At 36.9% G+C, this 19,054-nt stretch overlaps 1 protein-coding gene and 1 non-coding gene across 3 annotated transcripts; both read right to left on the bottom strand.

The window, feature by feature from the left end:
• Nucleotides 1–6,191: 6,191 nt before the first annotated feature.
• LOC107760023 (putative anion transporter 5) lies at nt 6,192–10,096 on the bottom strand. 2 transcript variants are annotated; one of them, XR_012707171.1, is made up of 3 exons: nt 9,849–10,032; nt 6,668–8,196; nt 6,192–6,375 (listed from the first exon to the last, which is right to left on the bottom strand). XR_012707171.1 is itself a non-coding variant. In XM_016578043.2 (2 exons), the coding sequence occupies exon 2, from the start codon at nt 8,108–8,110 to the stop codon at nt 6,782–6,784; it is 1,329 nt and encodes a 442-aa protein (XP_016433529.1). In that variant the 5' UTR covers nt 8,111–8,196; nt 9,849–10,096; the 3' UTR covers nt 6,192–6,781. The 2 variants fall into 2 exon arrangements, 1 of the variants encoding a protein (XP_016433529.1); XM_016578043.2 differs by having other exon boundaries at nt 6,192–8,196; nt 9,849–10,096.
• A 6,687-nt stretch (nt 10,097–16,783) lies between these two features.
• On the bottom strand, nt 16,784–16,890 carry LOC142179018 (small nucleolar RNA R71). The gene has a single exon (XR_012707172.1). It is a non-coding gene; the product is annotated as a small nucleolar RNA R71 (small nucleolar RNA).
• Nucleotides 16,891–19,054: the final 2,164 nt, after the last annotated feature.

The following is a 19,054-nucleotide window of genomic DNA, read 5'->3' as shown; positions in this document are numbered from 1 at the left end:
ATACTCCCTCCGGTCCATTTTTATTGATTTTTTGGCTCTTTTCACACATATTAAAGAATTCACCTTTTAGCATTAATTAACAATGAAATTGACCATATTAACCTTAATTTGTTCATTGTAAATATAACAACTCATGCTCTTTACTCCAAGAACAACTTTGAAAAAAGGAAGTTAATTCTTTCTTGATATCTAAAAATATCAAATATTGTGGACAAAAAAAAATGGTCGAAAATCAATTAAACTGGACCGAAGAGAATAACCATCCAAACAAGTTGTTAGTGTTTGGAACCAAAGGGTTATCTTCTTTTTTTTTCGATTTCTTGAACAATATCTGGTACTCATATTGAGGCCCGACGAGGACCGAATTCAAGCGAAGGCGAAGCAACTGTAATGGTTGTTTTAGACCCCAAAAATATTTAGGCTCCAAAATTTATAATATATATAAAAATTACTGCTAGTTAATAATAAATCCGAAATTGGATTAACCACAATCTTCCAACTTCAAATCATATAACTATTGCCCATTGCCCGCTAAAGAGTAAAAATTGTATGGGGCGCCCTATTTGGTCGCCCCCATTTAACCTATACTCATATTTTTAAAATTATTTAACCTATACCCTAATTTTGACAACTTCAGATCCTGCGACCTATGCGCTCATTTCTTCCTCCTCTTCTTTTCCTCTTCTTCTTCTTTTCTCTCTCAAACATGTTATCATGTAAGTTACACATGTTATCATTTCTGGAAATTGGACAAAGCGACAAATCAAGAAGAAAGAAAGACTCGCCACTGCCTCTCAAATATTAATACATCCCAACACAAAATACGTAAATAATAAAATAAGAGTTTATTGTCAAAACTCGAAAAAGCATCAACTGAAGTTTGGGACTGCAGGGACAAACTTCAGACATTACCAAGTTAAATTTTGTCTAAAGTTTGCAACTATTATGCCAGAAAAAATAATCTGAAGTTCAAATATAATAAGTTGATTTTGTCTGAAGTTTGCACTATAAACTGAAGAATTTCAGACTAATTAGTCTGAAGTTTGCACCCCAACACAAAGTACATAAATAATAAAACAAGAGTTTATTGTCAAAACTCGAAGAAGCATCAATTGAAGTTTGGGACTGCAGGGCCAAACTTCAGACATTACCAAGTTAAATTTTGTCTGAAGTTTGCAACTATCATGCGAGGAAAAATTATCTGAAGTTCAAATATAACAAGCTGATTTTGTCTGACGTTTGCACTACAAACTGAAGAACTTCAAACTAATTTGTATGCAGTTTGCACTATGAATAAAGTTTTTTTTTTTATTGCTTTTGCAAGTTAAGCCAAACTTCAGACGAAAATATCTGAAGTTTTACTTTGATAAGGTCACACTTCAGACAAAAAATTCTGAAGTTCAAACTTCAGGCATAAATTCTTGCTACTTCAGGCCCCGTATGTCTGAAGTTACTCGAAAAGTGGGTACGCTTGCAATTTTTTTATAAAACGAATATAAGTTAAATTGTGACCCAAAAACTTGGTATAGATGCAATTAGTTGCGAAGGTCATTTAAATCTATTTTTGAACATACTACTCTGCATGCATATTAATTATATATGTATTACGGTGGAGATTCTCAGAAAAATATTAAAGAAATAGGACAATTTACATTCTTTATAAGTTTTTCTAAGATTTTTGTTCAACTACTCTTTATTTAGTTGCTATCCTTTATAACACACATAAGACACTTACACCCTCCAGAGAGCTTGACCTTTGCTTTAAAAGGAAAAGAAAAATTCAAAGATTGTGGCGGGACATATAAAATTTCTTCATTCTTATTCAGAGATCTCGGTTCGAGTTTTGAGATGAAAAAAATTATGGTATAGAGTGTTTCCCCTTTTATCGAGCCTTACACAATGCGAGTTCAAGTTAATCTAGTCACGCTTTGGATATCGAATGATTATTTAAAAAAAGAAGGAAAAAAAGAAGGTTTTGACTATTTTGCCCAACATCTTGGAGGATAGGAACTAAATGCTTAATAAATGTTTAAATAACTAACATGAGAATTGAGATTGGAATTAGCCAATCAAGTCAAAGGGCCAATAATAAAATACTACTTTTTTACCCATAAATTATGCATTATACATCAGTTTGTCTGCTAAAAATTCAGTCTTACAGTTCATTCATTTGACCTCATGTAAATTTTTGTCTTTTTCAGTCTATTTTTCTTGAACTAGAGTAGGAGAATCTTCAAAAAACATTATAAAAATAATAAAGATCAAACTTCATTTTTTTTTTTTGATAATTATGGTATTCAGACTAATAGTATGATTGATGTTAAACAAAGAGAAATAAGAGAGCATTGATCATGGGCATGACAATCATATATATGTAGGGTATACGTTGAAATTAATTCATATTTTGGGCAAATTAATAGCTGTGCCTTTTGTTTTGTTAGGAATGTCATTAAATTAGATAACGATCTGATATTTTCTAAATCCTTAGGTAAGAAATTACAAAAAAAAAAAAGTTCTTTGAAAAAACCGTGAATTAGAAAGGATTGGTCAAAGAAGTATGAAATGAGGACTTTTAATATACCTCCTATTGCATTTTAATTTGTTCGATATTTTTTGCTTAAATAAGTGTATTTAGTATGATAAAAAATATTTTCCGAAAATATTTTGCTTGAGCACGTGAGATGAAATTTTTTGTTCTAAAAGACATGTCATGAAATAAGAGTGAGATGGAGGTTTAAAGACATCACGACTGCGTAATTCTCAAAACTAAATAAAATGTTCCAAATTATTACTATTTTGTATTATAAAAAAAAGTGTTTCAAATTATAATGTGTTGGGAAAATGGGAGACATAATTAGCTTATGTTGTATGCAATTTTAAGACTTTCTTTGTTAACTTTTTGGTGATAACACTTGGTTAATAGCCTGTTTGGCCAAGTATTTTTTTGGCATTTTTTTTTAATATTAGAGTTAACTCGTTTGGCCAAACTTTTAGAAGGAAAAATAATATTTTTAAGTAGAAGCAAAAGCAATTTTTGAGAAACAGAAAAATATAGCTTCTCCACAAAAATACTTTTTAAAAGATTGATCAAACACTAATTGTTACTCAAAAGTGCTTTTTCAAATTGAGTGGCCAAACACAAATTGCTTCACGCCAAAAATACTTTTTTTGAAAAGTACTTTTTAGAAAAGCAACAACAACAAGTGAAAACTGGGAGGGTAGTGTTTACCAGCCTTATCCCCACCTTGTGAAGGTAGAGAAGTTGTTTTTGATAGACCCTCAGCTCAGGTGAAGCATAGTCAACACATTAGTTGAAAAGAAAACAATAGTGTATAACCCATGAAAGAAAACAGTAACACGAAACAATACCAACAATAACAGAATAACAAAAAACTGAAGCAAATATAAAAATAAATGGTAATAATATAATTTTACATATAAAAAAATATGATAATACTATTGATCCTACAAGTAAGAAAAGGATACACTTACGACTACCTACTAGCCTTCTATACTTGTTCTCGATCTCCATACTTTCTTGTAAACACTTTTCAAAATAAGTTGATTTTAGAAGGACGACCAAACATGCTATAAGTAACAACATTTCACTTAGAATCGACCACCACGTCAACTTCATTATTCAAAAGGAGAAGACAAAATTTTTTTGCTACCAAAATTCGAAGATCAACCTGTCGAAAAACTATCAGGTAGGTGAGGGTAGCTTGTCGGCAAGTTTATGATAGTCTTTTGTTTGACGATAACAAGAAAGATAATTGATTGCAACATTTTCCGCCCTATTTGTTATTGGGTGGGGGTAATCGGAGGAAGATAGCACGGGGCAAAGCAAAGGGCAGAGCTTCTGGTGATTTATTAGGGCTGTCGAAAAGCAAAGAAAAAAATAAGTGTGGTATAATAATCAAAGTTCCTCTACCCTTAGAAATCTCGAATTGGAATTCTTGGAATGAACTTTTCTTTGCTAGAGCACTAATCTCCTATAATAAGTATGAGCATTACAATCTATTTGGCCAAGTTTCTTCAAATTCAAATGTTTGGCCAAGATTTTAGAAGAAAAAAAAGTGATTTTGAACAAGAGCAGAAGCAATTTTAGAGAAGCAGAAAAAAGTAGTTTCTCTCCAAAAACATATTTTTGAAAAATACTTTTGAGAAAAGTACATTTAGAAGCGGTTTTTAAAAGTTTGGCCAAATACTAAGAGCCCATTTGGATTAGCTGAATGTAAATAGCTAATAAGCTTGAAGTGCTGAAAAGTATTTTTAAGTGCTGGAACTGATTTTTAAATAAGTATTTACATGTTTGGATAGATGTGCTGAAACTGTTAATAAGCAATTGATGTGTTTAGTAGAAACGTGATAAACTGTTCTTTTATTAAAATGATTAAAATATCCTTAAAAACTTTACAAAAAATTATGAATTAAAAAGTTTCTTTGTAATGAAAAGGATGAACAACCAATATGGAATGAAGAGAAAGTTAGGAAATTTATTTTGTGAATTAAAAATATTATTAAGAATAAACTAATAAAAGCCTGGGTCAAACTAAAAGTGTTTATAAGTTGAAAAGTCATAAATTGGTGTGACCAACTTATGACTTATGACTGCTTTTAGCTTATAAGCACGTTGGGTGTTTACCAAACGCGTAGATAAGCCAAAAGGTATTTGTAAGTCAGTTTGACCAACTTATAAACTTACAGACACCCTCTAATTGCTGCTCAGAAATGCTTTTCAAATTAATTAGACAGACACAAAAAGTACTTGTGAGAAAAAATACTTCTCATTTGGCCAAACATATTATTAATTGGATCAATAATTCCGGACACCAAATAATTAAAAAAAAAGGACAAGAGGAAAGGCATTACAGCAACGAGCATTAAAGTACGTTATGTGCAGTCCCCATCAACATTACAATCCTCCAAACGAAGTGATGGAACATCACATATTTCTGTGTAGGAATGAGGATTTTAGGAGTGATATTTTTTGAATAAGATCTTAAGGTTAACGTATATTTTGACGTTTCAAAAAAGTTGAAAATAACACTTTTGTTTTTAACGATAAAGTTAACTTTTTAAGCTAAAATATCTTTCAAGAATAAATTACAATACAAAACATTTTTCACCTGAACACAAGGAAAAAAACCAACAAATTTTCGTGGATTTCATTTTTTTTATTATCATTTTCATCCAAAATATATATATATTCACTAGTTTCTTATTCTGATTTTTGAAATTGTTATGGGACAAAACATTGCTAGTATATTATTGCATATTGTTTGAGTCAAAATTCTAATGTAATTAATGGCCACCAATTAAAGAGACAAATATCTTTCCAAATTTGTGTCAAATAAGTAATGCAAATATCTTTCCACTTTTGGAATTTATCCCCCACCAAATCAATTGCTTTCTACTTATAGCAAAAGCAATAGTGTAGGCTAATCAATCTTGATCCTTTCCTATGTAGTAATAATAGGAGGTTCTTTTGGAAAATGTGTGGAAAAAAGATATGGTAACCAAAATATGTATAAGGGCGGTATACCTATAACGGCCGTTTGCCCGTTAAAGGTATAGCGCCCTTTAAAAGAGCGTTATACATATTTTGGTTACCATCTTTTTTTCCCACACATTTCGGTAGTTTGAGTCCAAAAGAACCACATTTTGGTTTCGGACTGGTAATAATAGTGCAGGCTAGCCACTTTTCAGTCATGTAATTGAAAACTAGCCACTGACATGAAGTTTCAAATTCCACGTATGAAACTTCAGGACAATATCATGGAATTTCACCTGACGTAAAGTAGGACGGCGTAGCATTTTCCATAAGGTCATTGAGATTTAAACTCGTGTACTAAAGTTCACATCGCGATATCTTTGTCACTGAGTTGTTCCTTTGGGCACAACCATATCAATATTAGAAGGTAGTTCCTCTCGCACCTGGTCTAGTATCTCTTAGGTCGATATCCAGTAGCAGCTGAGGGAGAAGATCGGGAGTAGAAGGTAACGAACTAGAGGCTCAGAGAGAGATCAGAAGCAAAACTCGGCAAGGCAAGGAGAAGGCGGAACACAGGTGCTACACTAAACTAGGCGTTACCTGGGGCCACACGACTCAGGCAGACTCTACCCGTGCGCGTGCCTATTTCGCTTAGTGCAAAACTTAGACACGCAAATGAAAAAGAAGAGAAAATGTAGTTCAAGAAGGGAAAATTACACTTTTGCAAAGTACAGAACCAGAGTTCTGTGTCAAAAAGGAGTTCAATTCATTAACAATTGATACAAATCTAATATTACAGTTCACAGAACCAAAATGGAAGTACCTGACCATTTTATTTTGGCAACTATGATACATGAAATACTTTCTGATATTCGCATCGCCTGACAAAAATAGGATGAGCATTATATTTATTAAGATATAAAAGAAGTTGAAGTATGCACCCTTTAACACCATAAAGAAATCTAATATGCTGTTAACTTGTTGAACTACCACAAATAACCAATATATGTAAAATCAGCTCAGTAAAAAACCACAGCTTGAAAATATTGAAGAATCAGTCGATTAAGCTGGCAAATGTATGCAGATAGAACCTTATGAATTAATCTTCAGCAATCAGCAGACTTCAAAGAACTCAGGTTAAAATGTAAGAATAACCTCAATAGAGCTACTTACTATTTCCGACAGCCTTCGAGTTTGAACTGCAAATCCTAGACTATGTATACTTCCTCCTTGAACTGCTTCTTCCAAGAATAAGAAAGATAAACCGCAATATACATGCAGAAAGCCTTAGTCGAAAATTCTCTCCCCTGTTGACAGTGCTAGAAAAACAAAAGAACTAAAAATGCAGAGCAACCCCGGAATGGAAAACACTGCTGTCCAGCTTTCTGGATTTGTCAGATCCAACTGGGCGTCTTTAGCAGCTTCCAGTAGTCGACCAGTGAGATCAACTCCAACGATACCAGCTAATGTACCAGCTGTATTTGAAACTCCCATAATAATTCCAGCATATCTTGGAGCTATATCCATGTGATTAACTGCAAAACCGGCTCTTCCTAGCGCCAAGAAACCAAGAGCCACAGAGGAACAAAACAGAGCGCCGCCAGATGTTCTAAAATAAGGAAGAGCCATTAACGCAAGAGAAGCTACAATGAAACCCACTGTGTTTAACAGTTTTCTGGTTTTAGTTATAGACAAGATTCTCCTCGTGACTAAGTGATCCGCAATCACTCCACCAATATTTGAGAATATAAACATGTTAAGGTAGGGCATCATCTTGGAAGAACCCATTTCTTGAAGGCTGATCTCGAGACCCAATTCAAAGTACGTAGGAAGCCAGTTCATGAGCACATAAAGAGCATAATGAAATGTGAAATTATTCACGACGATTGCCCAAACTGGTAAGCTCATGACGATTCGTTTCCATGGGATAGTTGGACTTTTGGTGGAATGTACTCCATTCTCTACTTTCATCTTTGAACTCCCTTTCATGGGCAGCAGGGATTCCCCAAAGCCCGACGCAGTTGCTTTTGGGTGCTCAGAACGAGGTGGATCAACTGCATAACTGAACCAGAGTAGAGACCACATTGCACCTAAAGCCGCTTCAGCAAGAAACACTGACTGAGGGCCCCTATACTTCACCAGAGTAGGAAGCATAAGCATCCCCGTAGCTGCACCTAAGTACATTCCAGAAGTTGTAAAGGAAACAGATCTAGATCTTTCATGTGGTGGTACCCACTGTGCAAGGACAGTGTGTATGGATGGAAAAATGAAACCTTGGGCCACACCAACAAGCAAGCGGGCTATTACCAGGACCATTGTTCGGTTTGGGTCAAGTGGTACAAAAGCACATGTCAAAGACCATAAAAGAAAAGAAAGGAGGAGTACACGCCGTCCACCGATTTTTTGAGCTGCCCAACCACCAGGTACTTGTGAACATGCGTATCCATAATAAAAGGTTGACAGAATTACACCTTTGCTAGTCTGATTTACTCCTGCAGCATCAGCAGCAGCAGTATACGCAATAGAGAAGCCCACCCGCTCTATGTAGCAGACAGAAGTGCAGATGAAGGTCAAAAATACAATTAAATAGCGCTTTGGAAATCGACTGCTGCCCATTATTTGCTAGTTTGTAAATGCAAGCCATACACTAGACGGCTTGAATTTCTGTTGAGGTGATCCACTAAACCGTGATGTGCAGCAGGCTTGAAAATAATAGAAAGAAAGAAATTATCAGATCAAAACATTTAGCTGATTTAGTAAATTTAATGATATAGAAATCAAACATTAATGGCAAATCACAGAAAGGCAACTCAAAGAGTTTCCTAAAGGGGAATACTGGAAACAAGGGAGAAAGAGCACGGAATGCAGGGAAAACGCAACTGAAACAAATGGTAAAACCCATATCTTGCATTTCGATCCAACAATATCACTTCACGGAAATAACTTTTAACTTCTCGATTGGTGCATGTCATCCTTGCGCAGGGGTCATGCTAATTAGTAAGAAGATATTGTTCAGATATTACTAACAGTTAAGAGGGTTCTGAATGATGCTATTTATATAAGAGCTAGCCTTTCTCTTGAAGCTTTAGAATTCTAAAAAAATTTCCCCAGATAAATAATGGACAAAAGCAGATTTGATCATTACATAGTAGCACATCACTGAAAGATGGCCGCCAAAAGAAGTTAACTACCAAAAGAAGTCACAACTGATAATCTAAAATTATTTAACCATATCTTTAGCAATGTCAGAGAACACTTCGATATTCACCAAATTAGTCCTAGTGTTGTCAAAAGCTCATTTAAGGCGCACTTATGCCCTGAAGCTCATAAAAGCTTAGGGAGGGCGCTTCGCCTCGCTTAAGCTGCGGTTCAGTGTAAGGCAAGGCACTAAGACATGCGCCTCATTGCCCATGAGTTCTATCGGGAATCAAGAGGCACTAAACAAATTAGAAAATATATGTATTAGCTGTAAAGGAAAACATTATAAATGAATTTGTTACTTTGTTCTTGAATTACAAATATATTATATTTTTTCCCGTAGCTGCTCCTTTTTTTACTAAAGCCCACACTTTAAGTACGCTTTGCGCTTAAAGCCCTAATAAACCTACAACGCTTTTTAGAGATTTTCGCCTTTGATAACACTGATTAATCCCCTAAGTTTCTCCAAATTTGAATTTTCCTACTCAAAACTTCAAACCATTCTAATTCCATTCCCAACTAAACACATACGTAGTAGTTTTTAAACCCAACCTGCAAAAAATTGTTAAGAACAATGGACCACGGAATGCCATTATGGTTGCACGGAAACCACAGAATGCAAGCAGTTTTCATCTAATCACTGGCGTGTGGAAGACTCGGCTCCAAAATTTAGCTCATGAGGTAAGAATTATCTAAGATTATATAAGGAGATAACAACATATTTCTTCAACAAATGTGGAACACTCTAACAAGAACCAAACCCACATTCCCATTTCCAGCATCATACAAGAAACAAGTCTACATTTTTTCTTCCCAAGTCTTATCAATATCAATCAGTTCTGCTATATGAATCCTCTGAGCTATTTCATTTCAATACTAAACAATTTATCTTTTAAGCAAATAAAAATGTTATAAACAAGAAAAGGAAGTTATTATTAAGAAAAAAAAGTGAAACAATGAGAAAGATCTATTTTGGGCACCAACTTTTCAACAGGTCAACCACAGTCCACAACCCGATCTTACCCAACAACCTTTAAAAATCTATGGAAAAGAAACCCCATTAATCAAATTAACAGAATTCACAATACCCACAAGCTTAAAAATACAGAAAAATTACTTCAAAATATACAGTACCGTCAAGATTAAGATAAATTACCACAAATCAGAAGAACTTGATACTGACACTTCACTGGAGATCAACAAAACACTGTTGCTTCAATGGGCAAGATCTTTAATTGATTAATTTAAGCAGCATTCTGATGAGGGGGTGGGGCTATGATGGTGAGGATAAGGAGAGGTCTGTAGCAGGGGGAGGTGTAAGGGTGGTGGTATAGGTCGGGGTTTTTTTTTTTTTTTTGGGGGGGGGGGGGGGAGTAAGTCGTAGGTTGTAGCGTTAACAATCTTAGTGGTAGATTTCAAGAGACAAATAAAATACAAAGTTTACTGATTTGAAGAGTTTTAGTAAGAAATTAGTGCTCCCTCCTTTCCAAGGACACAAAATTCAAGAAAAAATGAATAATTTTGAAATTTTTGATCCTAAACAAATAAAAAAGGGGTTCAGAGTATTTGTGTGGTTATAAAAGTTTCTTATTAAGGGTAGAATTGGAAGTTTAAGCTACACTGTTTCCAAATCTAGAAATGGATCATTCTTTTTGAAACAGACCAAAAAGAAAATAGGTTCAAATAAACTAGAACGAGTAGTAAATAGTACACTTTTTAGGTCGGCTATTAAAGCTTAGTCATATTTTAAATTGTCATGGCAAATTAGCTACTTATTAATATAAAAATACAAGTTTGGATACCTCTATCTAAATACGGAACAACTCCAGGAACGATTAATGACCTGAAGAAGTAGCTCTCAATTGCTGAATTTAATGTGAATTCAAAAACCATAAATCGTTCTTGGATTTTGCACTAGCAAAGGTTTAAAAACCAGTAATTTTTTCTGAATTTTGTACTTAAAGGTTAAAAATTACTGAAATAAAATGTGAATTCAAAAATCATGAATTGATCCTGGATTTTGCACTAATAAAGGTTCAAAAATCAATAATTTTTTTGGAATTTTGTATTTAAAGGTTAAAATTGTTGAAGTATAATGTGATTATCTATATACTAATTATCCTACTTGTGTATAAATATAAACTCATCAAAAATGGCACTTTTTTGGGCGAAGCATGTCAAATCAAGGAGTTAAACAGGAACTCAAACAACAATTGGAAATATCCAAGCAATGGTTTCTTTAGTTTGAAGGAACTAGGTGCAGTTAATAAATGATGTGTGGCTATAATTTCATAGTTTAACACATTATTAGCCTTGCATTATATATGCTTTAATGATAAATTATACTTTATTTGCGCGTAATGGAGTCTATTTTATGTGTAGGTAAATTGGATATGAAAGTAGAGCAAAAGAAATAAGTAAAGTCTAAAGCGTGCTCGAAAACAATTGAAAAGAAGAAAGAAAGAAATGAGCAGCCGACAAATAAAAAGATGGCAAAGTCAGGCCTAGAGCAGGCGGGGCGAGCCTTCCACCTCGCATTAAGGCTGGCGACGCCAGGCCTGGGGCGGGCTCCACCGGGCGTTGAAGCTGGCGACGCCAGGTCTTATAACGACCCGGCCGGTCATTTTGAGAATTTAAGCTCCGTTCGGTGGTATAAGGTCTTGAACAGCTTCATATTATGTGTATTTGACTTGCGTACGTGGTTGAATTCAGTTACCGGATGATCCAAAGTGATTTGGGATACTTAGTCCCTAAAACGGAAGCTTAAGTCTTAGGATTTGGACCGTAGTCAGAACTGTGTGAAGACGACTCCGGAATGGAGTTTCATCGGTTCCGTTAGCTCCTTTTGGTAATTTTGGACTTAGAAGCGTGTCTGTACTGTGAATTTGAGGTCTGTAGTTGATTTAGGCTTAAAATGACAAAAGTTAAATTTTTGGAGATTTTGACCGGAAGTAGACTTTTTGATATCAGGGTCGGAATGCGATTCCGAGAGTTGGAACAGTTCCGTTATGTTATTTGGGACTTTCCTGCAAAATTTGACGTCATTCCGGGTTGGTTAGATTGGTTTCGGCATGAGTTTTCAAAGTTGGAAGTTTTGAAAGTTCATAAGTTCGATTCGTGGTGCGATTTATATTTTCGTCATTGTCTGATGTGATTTGAGACCTCGAGCGAGTCCGTGTTAGGTTATCGAACTTGTTGGTATGTTTAGACGGGGTCCCGGGGGCCTCGGGTGAGTTTCGGATGGGCTACGGGTCATTTCCCCCTATTTTGAACTGTTGTTATTTGTTATCTGGTTTCCTTCATCGCGTTCGCGTCCTTGCCTTCGCGTTCGCGTAGTGTTATTTTTGAGGGTGAAATATTTCCTCTTCGCATTCGTAGTCACCCTCTCGCGTTCGTGAAGTTCTGTCACCCTCTTCTTCGCGCTCGCATTCCCTATCTCGCGTTTGCGAAGTGCAAACCAGGCCCTGGACACTGGTGATCATTTTTCTCTTTGCGCTCGCATGTCGCTTACGCGTTCGCGTAGCTATTCTATTACACTCTTCGTGTTCGCGTACTACTTCACGCGTTCGCGAAGAGCAGTCGTTGGGCCATCATATTTTTCCTCTCCGCATTCGCGGACATGTTGTCGCGTTCGCGAAGAACAACTGGGCAACTTTTGTTTTTCTTCTTCGCGAACGCGTTCCTTTCTCCGCGTTCGCGATGCACAAAACACCTAGGCAAAATATAAAGTCCTCTATTCCGAGGGTTTGCCATTTTCACCATTTTTGGAGTTCTACAGCTCGGTTTTGAGCGATTCTTTGTGGGTTTTTCAAGCAAATCGATTGGATAAGTGTTCTTCACCTAGAATTTATTATATTTCGTGATTTTATCTTTATTTTTATCATTTAATTTGTGTTTTGAGTTGAGAAAAATGTTGGTTTTTGAAGAAAATTTCCAAAATGAAAAAAAATCATGATTTGAGGGACGAAATGGTATCGGAATTTGATAATTTTTGTATGGTTGGACTCATATCGGAATGGGTGTTCGGGTTTTATAAAATTTGATGGGTTCCGAGGTGTGGGCCCGGGGTCGATTTTTGTATGAGTTTTATTTGTGCTTTGAAATAATTTTTTTTAGATTTGAGCCGTCCGGAGGTCATTTCACCCGAGAAGTTTATTTTTGAGTATCGGTCTGTCTTCTTTGAGGTAAGTATCTTGCCTAACCTTGTGAGGGGAATTTTTTCTTAGGATTATAGTCTTCTATGTTGATTGTAGTCCGTGTACACGAGGTAACGAGTGCGTGGACGGACTTATTTGTGAAAAGTTGGCCTTTTGGATTCTTAGGTCCTTGTATTCGTTGAATATGCAGTTGTTCTTGTTATGATTATATATCTAATTTACTAGATTTACACCTACCTGCTTAATTAGAATCAATTGCTTCATGATCCACTATTATTGTTGCTTGATTCATATGTGCCTTAATTGAAGTTGTTATCTCATTTATAGCCATGCTATCTTTTCATAACTGCTTATCTTTATTTGGAATTAATATTATTTCATCCTATAATTGTTCAGTCTTAATTGAGGTTATGATTATTTTTTCGCTGCTTAACCTTAATTGAATTGTCTAATATCCTTTGTAATTTCCTCAACCTTTAAAGAAGTTTAGATATCCTATATCTTAGACGACTTGTTTTATTTGGAATTATTTGATTTGTATTAGCTTCCCTGTTGTTGAAGTGTATATTGTGGGATCGTTGCTACGCATTAGTTTTCCCTTTGTTGAGCTGTTCTCTTTACGCCTAGCATTTTTATTGTGGTTATTCCTTGTGAATTGGTTCTACCATTTCGTTGTGAATTAAAGTTCTTGTGTTTATTTACTTGTCGTACTTTGTATTATTGTCATTGTTGCTGTTGTACTTGTTGTGGTGATGCACGAGGTTTCTGCCGTGCAGTTGTTATTATTATGATGCACGAGGTTTCTGCCGTGCGGTTGTTATTATGGGGTTGCACGAGGTTTCTGCCATGCTATTGTTACCATTGATATTTGCACATGCGGCGTGACAAGGCGGGATATGTGTATATATATATATATATATATGTGTGTGTGTGTGTGTGTGTGTGTATATATATATATGTGTGTGTGGGTTGCGCATGTGGCGAGACAAGGTGAAAACATTATTATGCAGGTGTGGCGAGATAAGGCGGGCATTTATGTTACTACTGCACATGTAGCGAGATAAGGTGGGTTGTGTGAGGGATTGATTTGTGATGATTTGTGGCCTGGGGGCATTCTTGTTGTTGATATTTGTGTAGTGGTATACGTACATGTGTGAGCTTTATCTTGTAAAAGCTGTGAGACAATATTTTACGTGATGTCCGTTCTTTTTCCTTATGCTTATTTGCTGATATAGACTATAGTAAGACACTTGCACAAGCATACACGTAGTTAAGCACTCTTATCGGATAAGAGGTGTTCTTGATATTGTTGAGCATAGATGCTCACCCTTGTTTACTTGCCTTCTATGTGAGAATGGCTCTATTGGCACGTGAGTCGTCAGTGCGGTTATGAGGTGTTATGAGGGCACAGGATGCCAAGTGTTAGGGTTCAGGTATTGAGACCCGTGAGTTGTGATTTGTCCGAGGTTCGGTACCTCGTGGAGTTGTTGACTAAAACCTAATGTAAAAGCGGTTGTAGTTGCTGAGTTATTACTTGTCCTTGCTGTATTTGTGATTTCGGATTTAGGTTGTGTGCCATTCACTTTTCTATGTCATTTTTATGGTATTCCACTGATACTTGTTGTTTTCTTTCTTATTGCCACTACGGTATTGTGAGCCATATTGCATAGTCTTTATGTAGACATCATATTTCTGATGTTCATATACTTATACATGTTTAGTTTATTAGACCAGTGGGTGTCTTGACTGTTACTCGTCACTACTCCACCGAGGTTAATCTTGATACTTACTGGGCACCGCCGTGATGTGCTTATTCTACACTTCTGTACATTTTTTGTGTAGATCCAGGTATTTGTTCGTTAGCTAGTTGTGTGGACTGTTGCTGCAGAGACTCAAGGTAAACCTGCGGCTGTGTTCGCAGGCTTCGGAGTCACCTTCAAGTTTTCGTTTTGCACTGTTTATTCTTATTTCTGGACAATTGTATTTAGTAATTTTCTAGCAAACACTCTATAGAGCTTATGACTTGTACCGGTTTTTGGAAATTTTAAGATATTCTGTTTAAATAATGTTGTTGTTTCAATTATTGTTAGGCTTACCTAGTCCCTAAGACTAGGTGCCATCATGATACCCAAACGGAGGGGAAATTGGGTCGTGACAGGTCTGGGGCGAGCTTCAGCTCGCGTGAAGCCTCGCGAGGCCAGGTCTGAGACGCGCACATTTCGAACTTTGAAGGCTTATTTCGTCTTCTGGTTTGACTAGGACTTGGCCTATGCATTTAGGTCTTTTCCTACACATATCAATAGACCTAAAATGCCACTTTTGAAGGAGTTTTTTGGCAATTGGAGGCAAGGATAGCTTGTGGAACAACCGTTGAAAGCTAGACTCATCGATTTCTATATCCCTTTAACCTTACTTTGTAATTTAATTATGCAAAATATTGTGGATATTGTTACTATGAGCATGAGTAGTTAAACTCCTAATCTAGGGTTTTGATGGAACCTATTGAAAGATGATTTTCCTGTTATGTTAATATAGATTTGCCGTAGTATTTTTTCTATTTGTTCAACTATAATATTATTGTGGTTAATTGAAGGGCTTTCAATTGGCTGTGCCTATTTAGTATGTATTACTCGGAAGAGAGTGAATATTTAGATAGTTGTTGAACAACATCATTTCTAACGTATATGAGGGATCAATACGAAGGGTTTAAAGGTGAGATTAGAGATAACGAAACCTTGGTGCGATCCGAGTGAGCCATACTTAATGCCAGCTAGCTTAATTCGGGAAAATATATCTAGTAAATTATGGTAATTACTCGGGAGAGAGTTACGACAGTCAGAGTGCTCATAATCGATAGAGAAGACTTAGGCGAATTTATAGAAAATGTTACGCAAAAGATTCCGACAATAGGGAAAATCACAACCTTAGATCATTCCAATTCTTGTCTACAACCCGTTAGTAGTTAGTTATTAATTGTTGCACTTTCATTAAGTAATATTTAGTTAGTAAACATCCAAATTGTTACTTAAATATTTCTGAAGATTGATTGCGTGAGTTCGTGCGAGTCTAGTAGCTAGTTTGATAGGTTAATTCCCTGTGGGATTCGACTTCGGACTTATTAGCCGGAATATATTTGCAACGACCGCTTAGTCCTTTTTATAAGGCATAGTTGGGTATGATCAAATTTTGGCGTTGTTATTGGGGAATTGACGGTGTATTAATTGTAGCTAAAAGAAGTGCTAGAATTCTTAGTGTAGTCAATTTTCTTCATTTTAAACCAAATACATTGAAATTTTAACGTTTGTAGTCTTGGGTGTTACAAGTGCATGCCTAGGAACTCCTCGAGAACTAATGAATTGCTTGAAGCATTATCAGATCCTGAGAAAGTTTTCAAGGCACTAAATCATGCAAACAAGAAAGGCAAACAACAACAAAACTCGACAGACCAAATCGAACCAGACATGGATGACGTAATAGAAAATCCAATCAACAACATAAACAATGCGAATAAACCAAACAATCAGGGTGTGATGCCTCTTGTGTCAGTAGCAGCCTTGTATGATTGGGCACAACCCACCGCCGAAAATCTGGCAACCATAATTGCAGTCCCTCAAATCCAAGCGGAATCATTTCAAATCACAAATAACATGCTATATTTGTTGCAGAACAAGGGACTGTTTTTAGGGTCGTACATTGAAGATCCTCAGCAGCATCTGAAAAAGGCAACGACCGCTTAATGTGACACCGAAAGCAATAATACACACAAAGGCAAACTAATGTGACACCGGAAGCAATAAAGCTATTATTGTTTCCATTATCGGTGACGGGAGAGGCTCAGACTTGGCTTAATTCACTCCCCATAAACTCCATCACTACTTGGGAGGAATTAGACAAGCAATTTGTAAACAAGTTCTGCCCACGCAATAAGTCTGCAAAACAAATTGATGAGATATTGAGCTTCAGGCAAAGACCAACAGAAACACTACAAGAAACGTGGGAGAGGTTCAAAGGTATGCTAGTTAAGTGTCTGCATCATGGCATTCCAGAGCAAATGTTGGGGCAGAGGTTTTACATAAGATTGGTAGACAACTTAAAGGCCAATGTTGATGTTTCAGCGGGTGGGGCATTTTTTAGCAAATCATTCAGAGAATGCAAGATCCTACTCGATAAAATGGCTCAAAACTCAAGATGGATGACAAGAGACTCTACGATCACTCCTGTAGTTCACTTTATGGCTTTGGACCCAAACAACTCTATAGCCGAAAGTATGGCCACTCTGATAACACAAATGAGTATCCTCACCAAGAAGATCGATGAATCAGGCCAGAAGTAACAAGTACACATAGTTGATGTGACTAATGAGGGCTTATGTACACCATGCATTAACCAATCATATGCATGCTCCTGGAGTGCGGAAGGTGAGAACCAGCACTATCAGGAAGATATGAACTATGTGGCCAACTATGGGGGACAGAAACAAGGTGGTCAGAATTGGGGACAACTTAATCAACAATATAGACCAGCACAGCAGCAGTACAATAACAGCAACAATCCTGGAGCTATACGACCACAGGGTCAAGTGGTGCCTTACCAAAGGCAACAAGCTTACAACCAGCAAAATCAGCAGCTAGCTTATCAACAACCTCAACAACAACAGACTGTGAGACAAGATGATGAGTTCGCTGAACTTAAGGGAATGCTGGACAGCAACAACAAAATGTTACAACAACTGATTGGGTCCACTGGAAAAATGCAAGAGAGAGTGGACTCACATGAATCAGCGATAAAGGGTACTGAGATTCAATTAGGACAGATTTGTGTGGCTCTAAACAATCATACCCAAAGGACATTACCTGCAGACACACAAGTCAATCCAAAAGATCAGGGCCCGAAATAGCTTATGGCAGTGAGTCTACGAAATGGTAGAGACCTAGATCTGGAGCAAGAGATTGCTCGCGAAAGCCGACCCACTGAAACACTTGTGCCAGTACCCATTGAGATAGATGATTCAACATGGTTAACTGAGGTGACGGTACAACATGCACAAGAGAGCACAAGCAAAGAAAAAGAGGTCGCGAAGGAGACTGAGGTAGCACAAGAAACGATAGTAGAAGCAGTGCCTGAGCAAGATAAAACTCAAATCACAGGAAAGAAGTGACCTCCAACACCATTCCCGCAGAGATTGGCAAAATATCAGAAGGACATGCAATATAAGAAATTCATGGAGATGTTGAAATAAATACAGGTGAATATTCCACTGATTGATGCGTTGCGGGAGATGCCTAAGTATGCCAAAATGATGAAAGATTTAATGTCTCGCAAATTCGACTTATATAATGTCTCGTAACTCTCTCTCTCGGGTAATTACCATAAGCTATCCTTTTAGTTTTTAGGTACTAACAAGTTTGCAGGTGATTTTGGGCAAGTCGAGGAGAATTTTCAGCATCACATGAAGGAAACCAGGCGGGGGACCTCACCTCGCGAGGGCTGAGGCGAGGTATAGCTGGCGAAGGAGCTCGCCTCGCCTGGGGTAAGGCCCAGGTACACCAGGCGCTAAGCCTCGCGTCGCATGGGTTGAGTCCAGGTACTTCCCGCGTTAAGCCGCGCGCCTCAAGCTCCCAGGCTCGCGTTAGAGCAGACGAGGCGAGGGATTACGCGAGGTACATAGGCAAGTGCTGCCAGGTAAGGAAATTCGGACTTGTTTTTAATATTTTTTGGTTCCCTTATATTACTCTAACCCCCCACTTACATGCCCAACCTAAACTAAACAAAATAAAACCCTAAGGCAAACACTCAAACTTCTCCTAGTTCCTCAAACACTCAAGCAAATTCATCTAAGGCAAATCACTGCTCAAAAGAAAAATTCCTCCCTCTCACACACTCACATCAGTTACCACTGCTAAACCCCTTCCCTTCACAACCCCCATTGAAGACAAGCAATATTAGGTAATTCAAAGGCAATTCCTTCTTCTTAAAGCATACAAGGTATGGTTTTTGTCTCTATCCTTTGCAATTTTGAGTTGGATGCAGGTATGAAATTAGACACAAAACAAAATGGGGTTGTTCTTCATTGTAATAATGTGTTTGTGTGTACCAACCCCATGAACCCCATAGGAATGGTGTTGCTATTGTATGAACACATACTCACCCCTACAAGCACTTCCATGGCACTAGTGCATGCTAAGTGTTTGCTATAATGCCTCAA

This window comes from Nicotiana tabacum, unplaced genomic scaffold, assembly GCF_000715075.1.
Source record: "Nicotiana tabacum cultivar K326 unplaced genomic scaffold, ASM71507v2 Un00171, whole genome shotgun sequence".
NCBI lineage: Eukaryota > Viridiplantae > Streptophyta > Magnoliopsida > Solanales > Solanaceae > Nicotiana > Nicotiana tabacum.
This window is presented reverse-complemented; position numbering and strand designations above follow the sequence as displayed.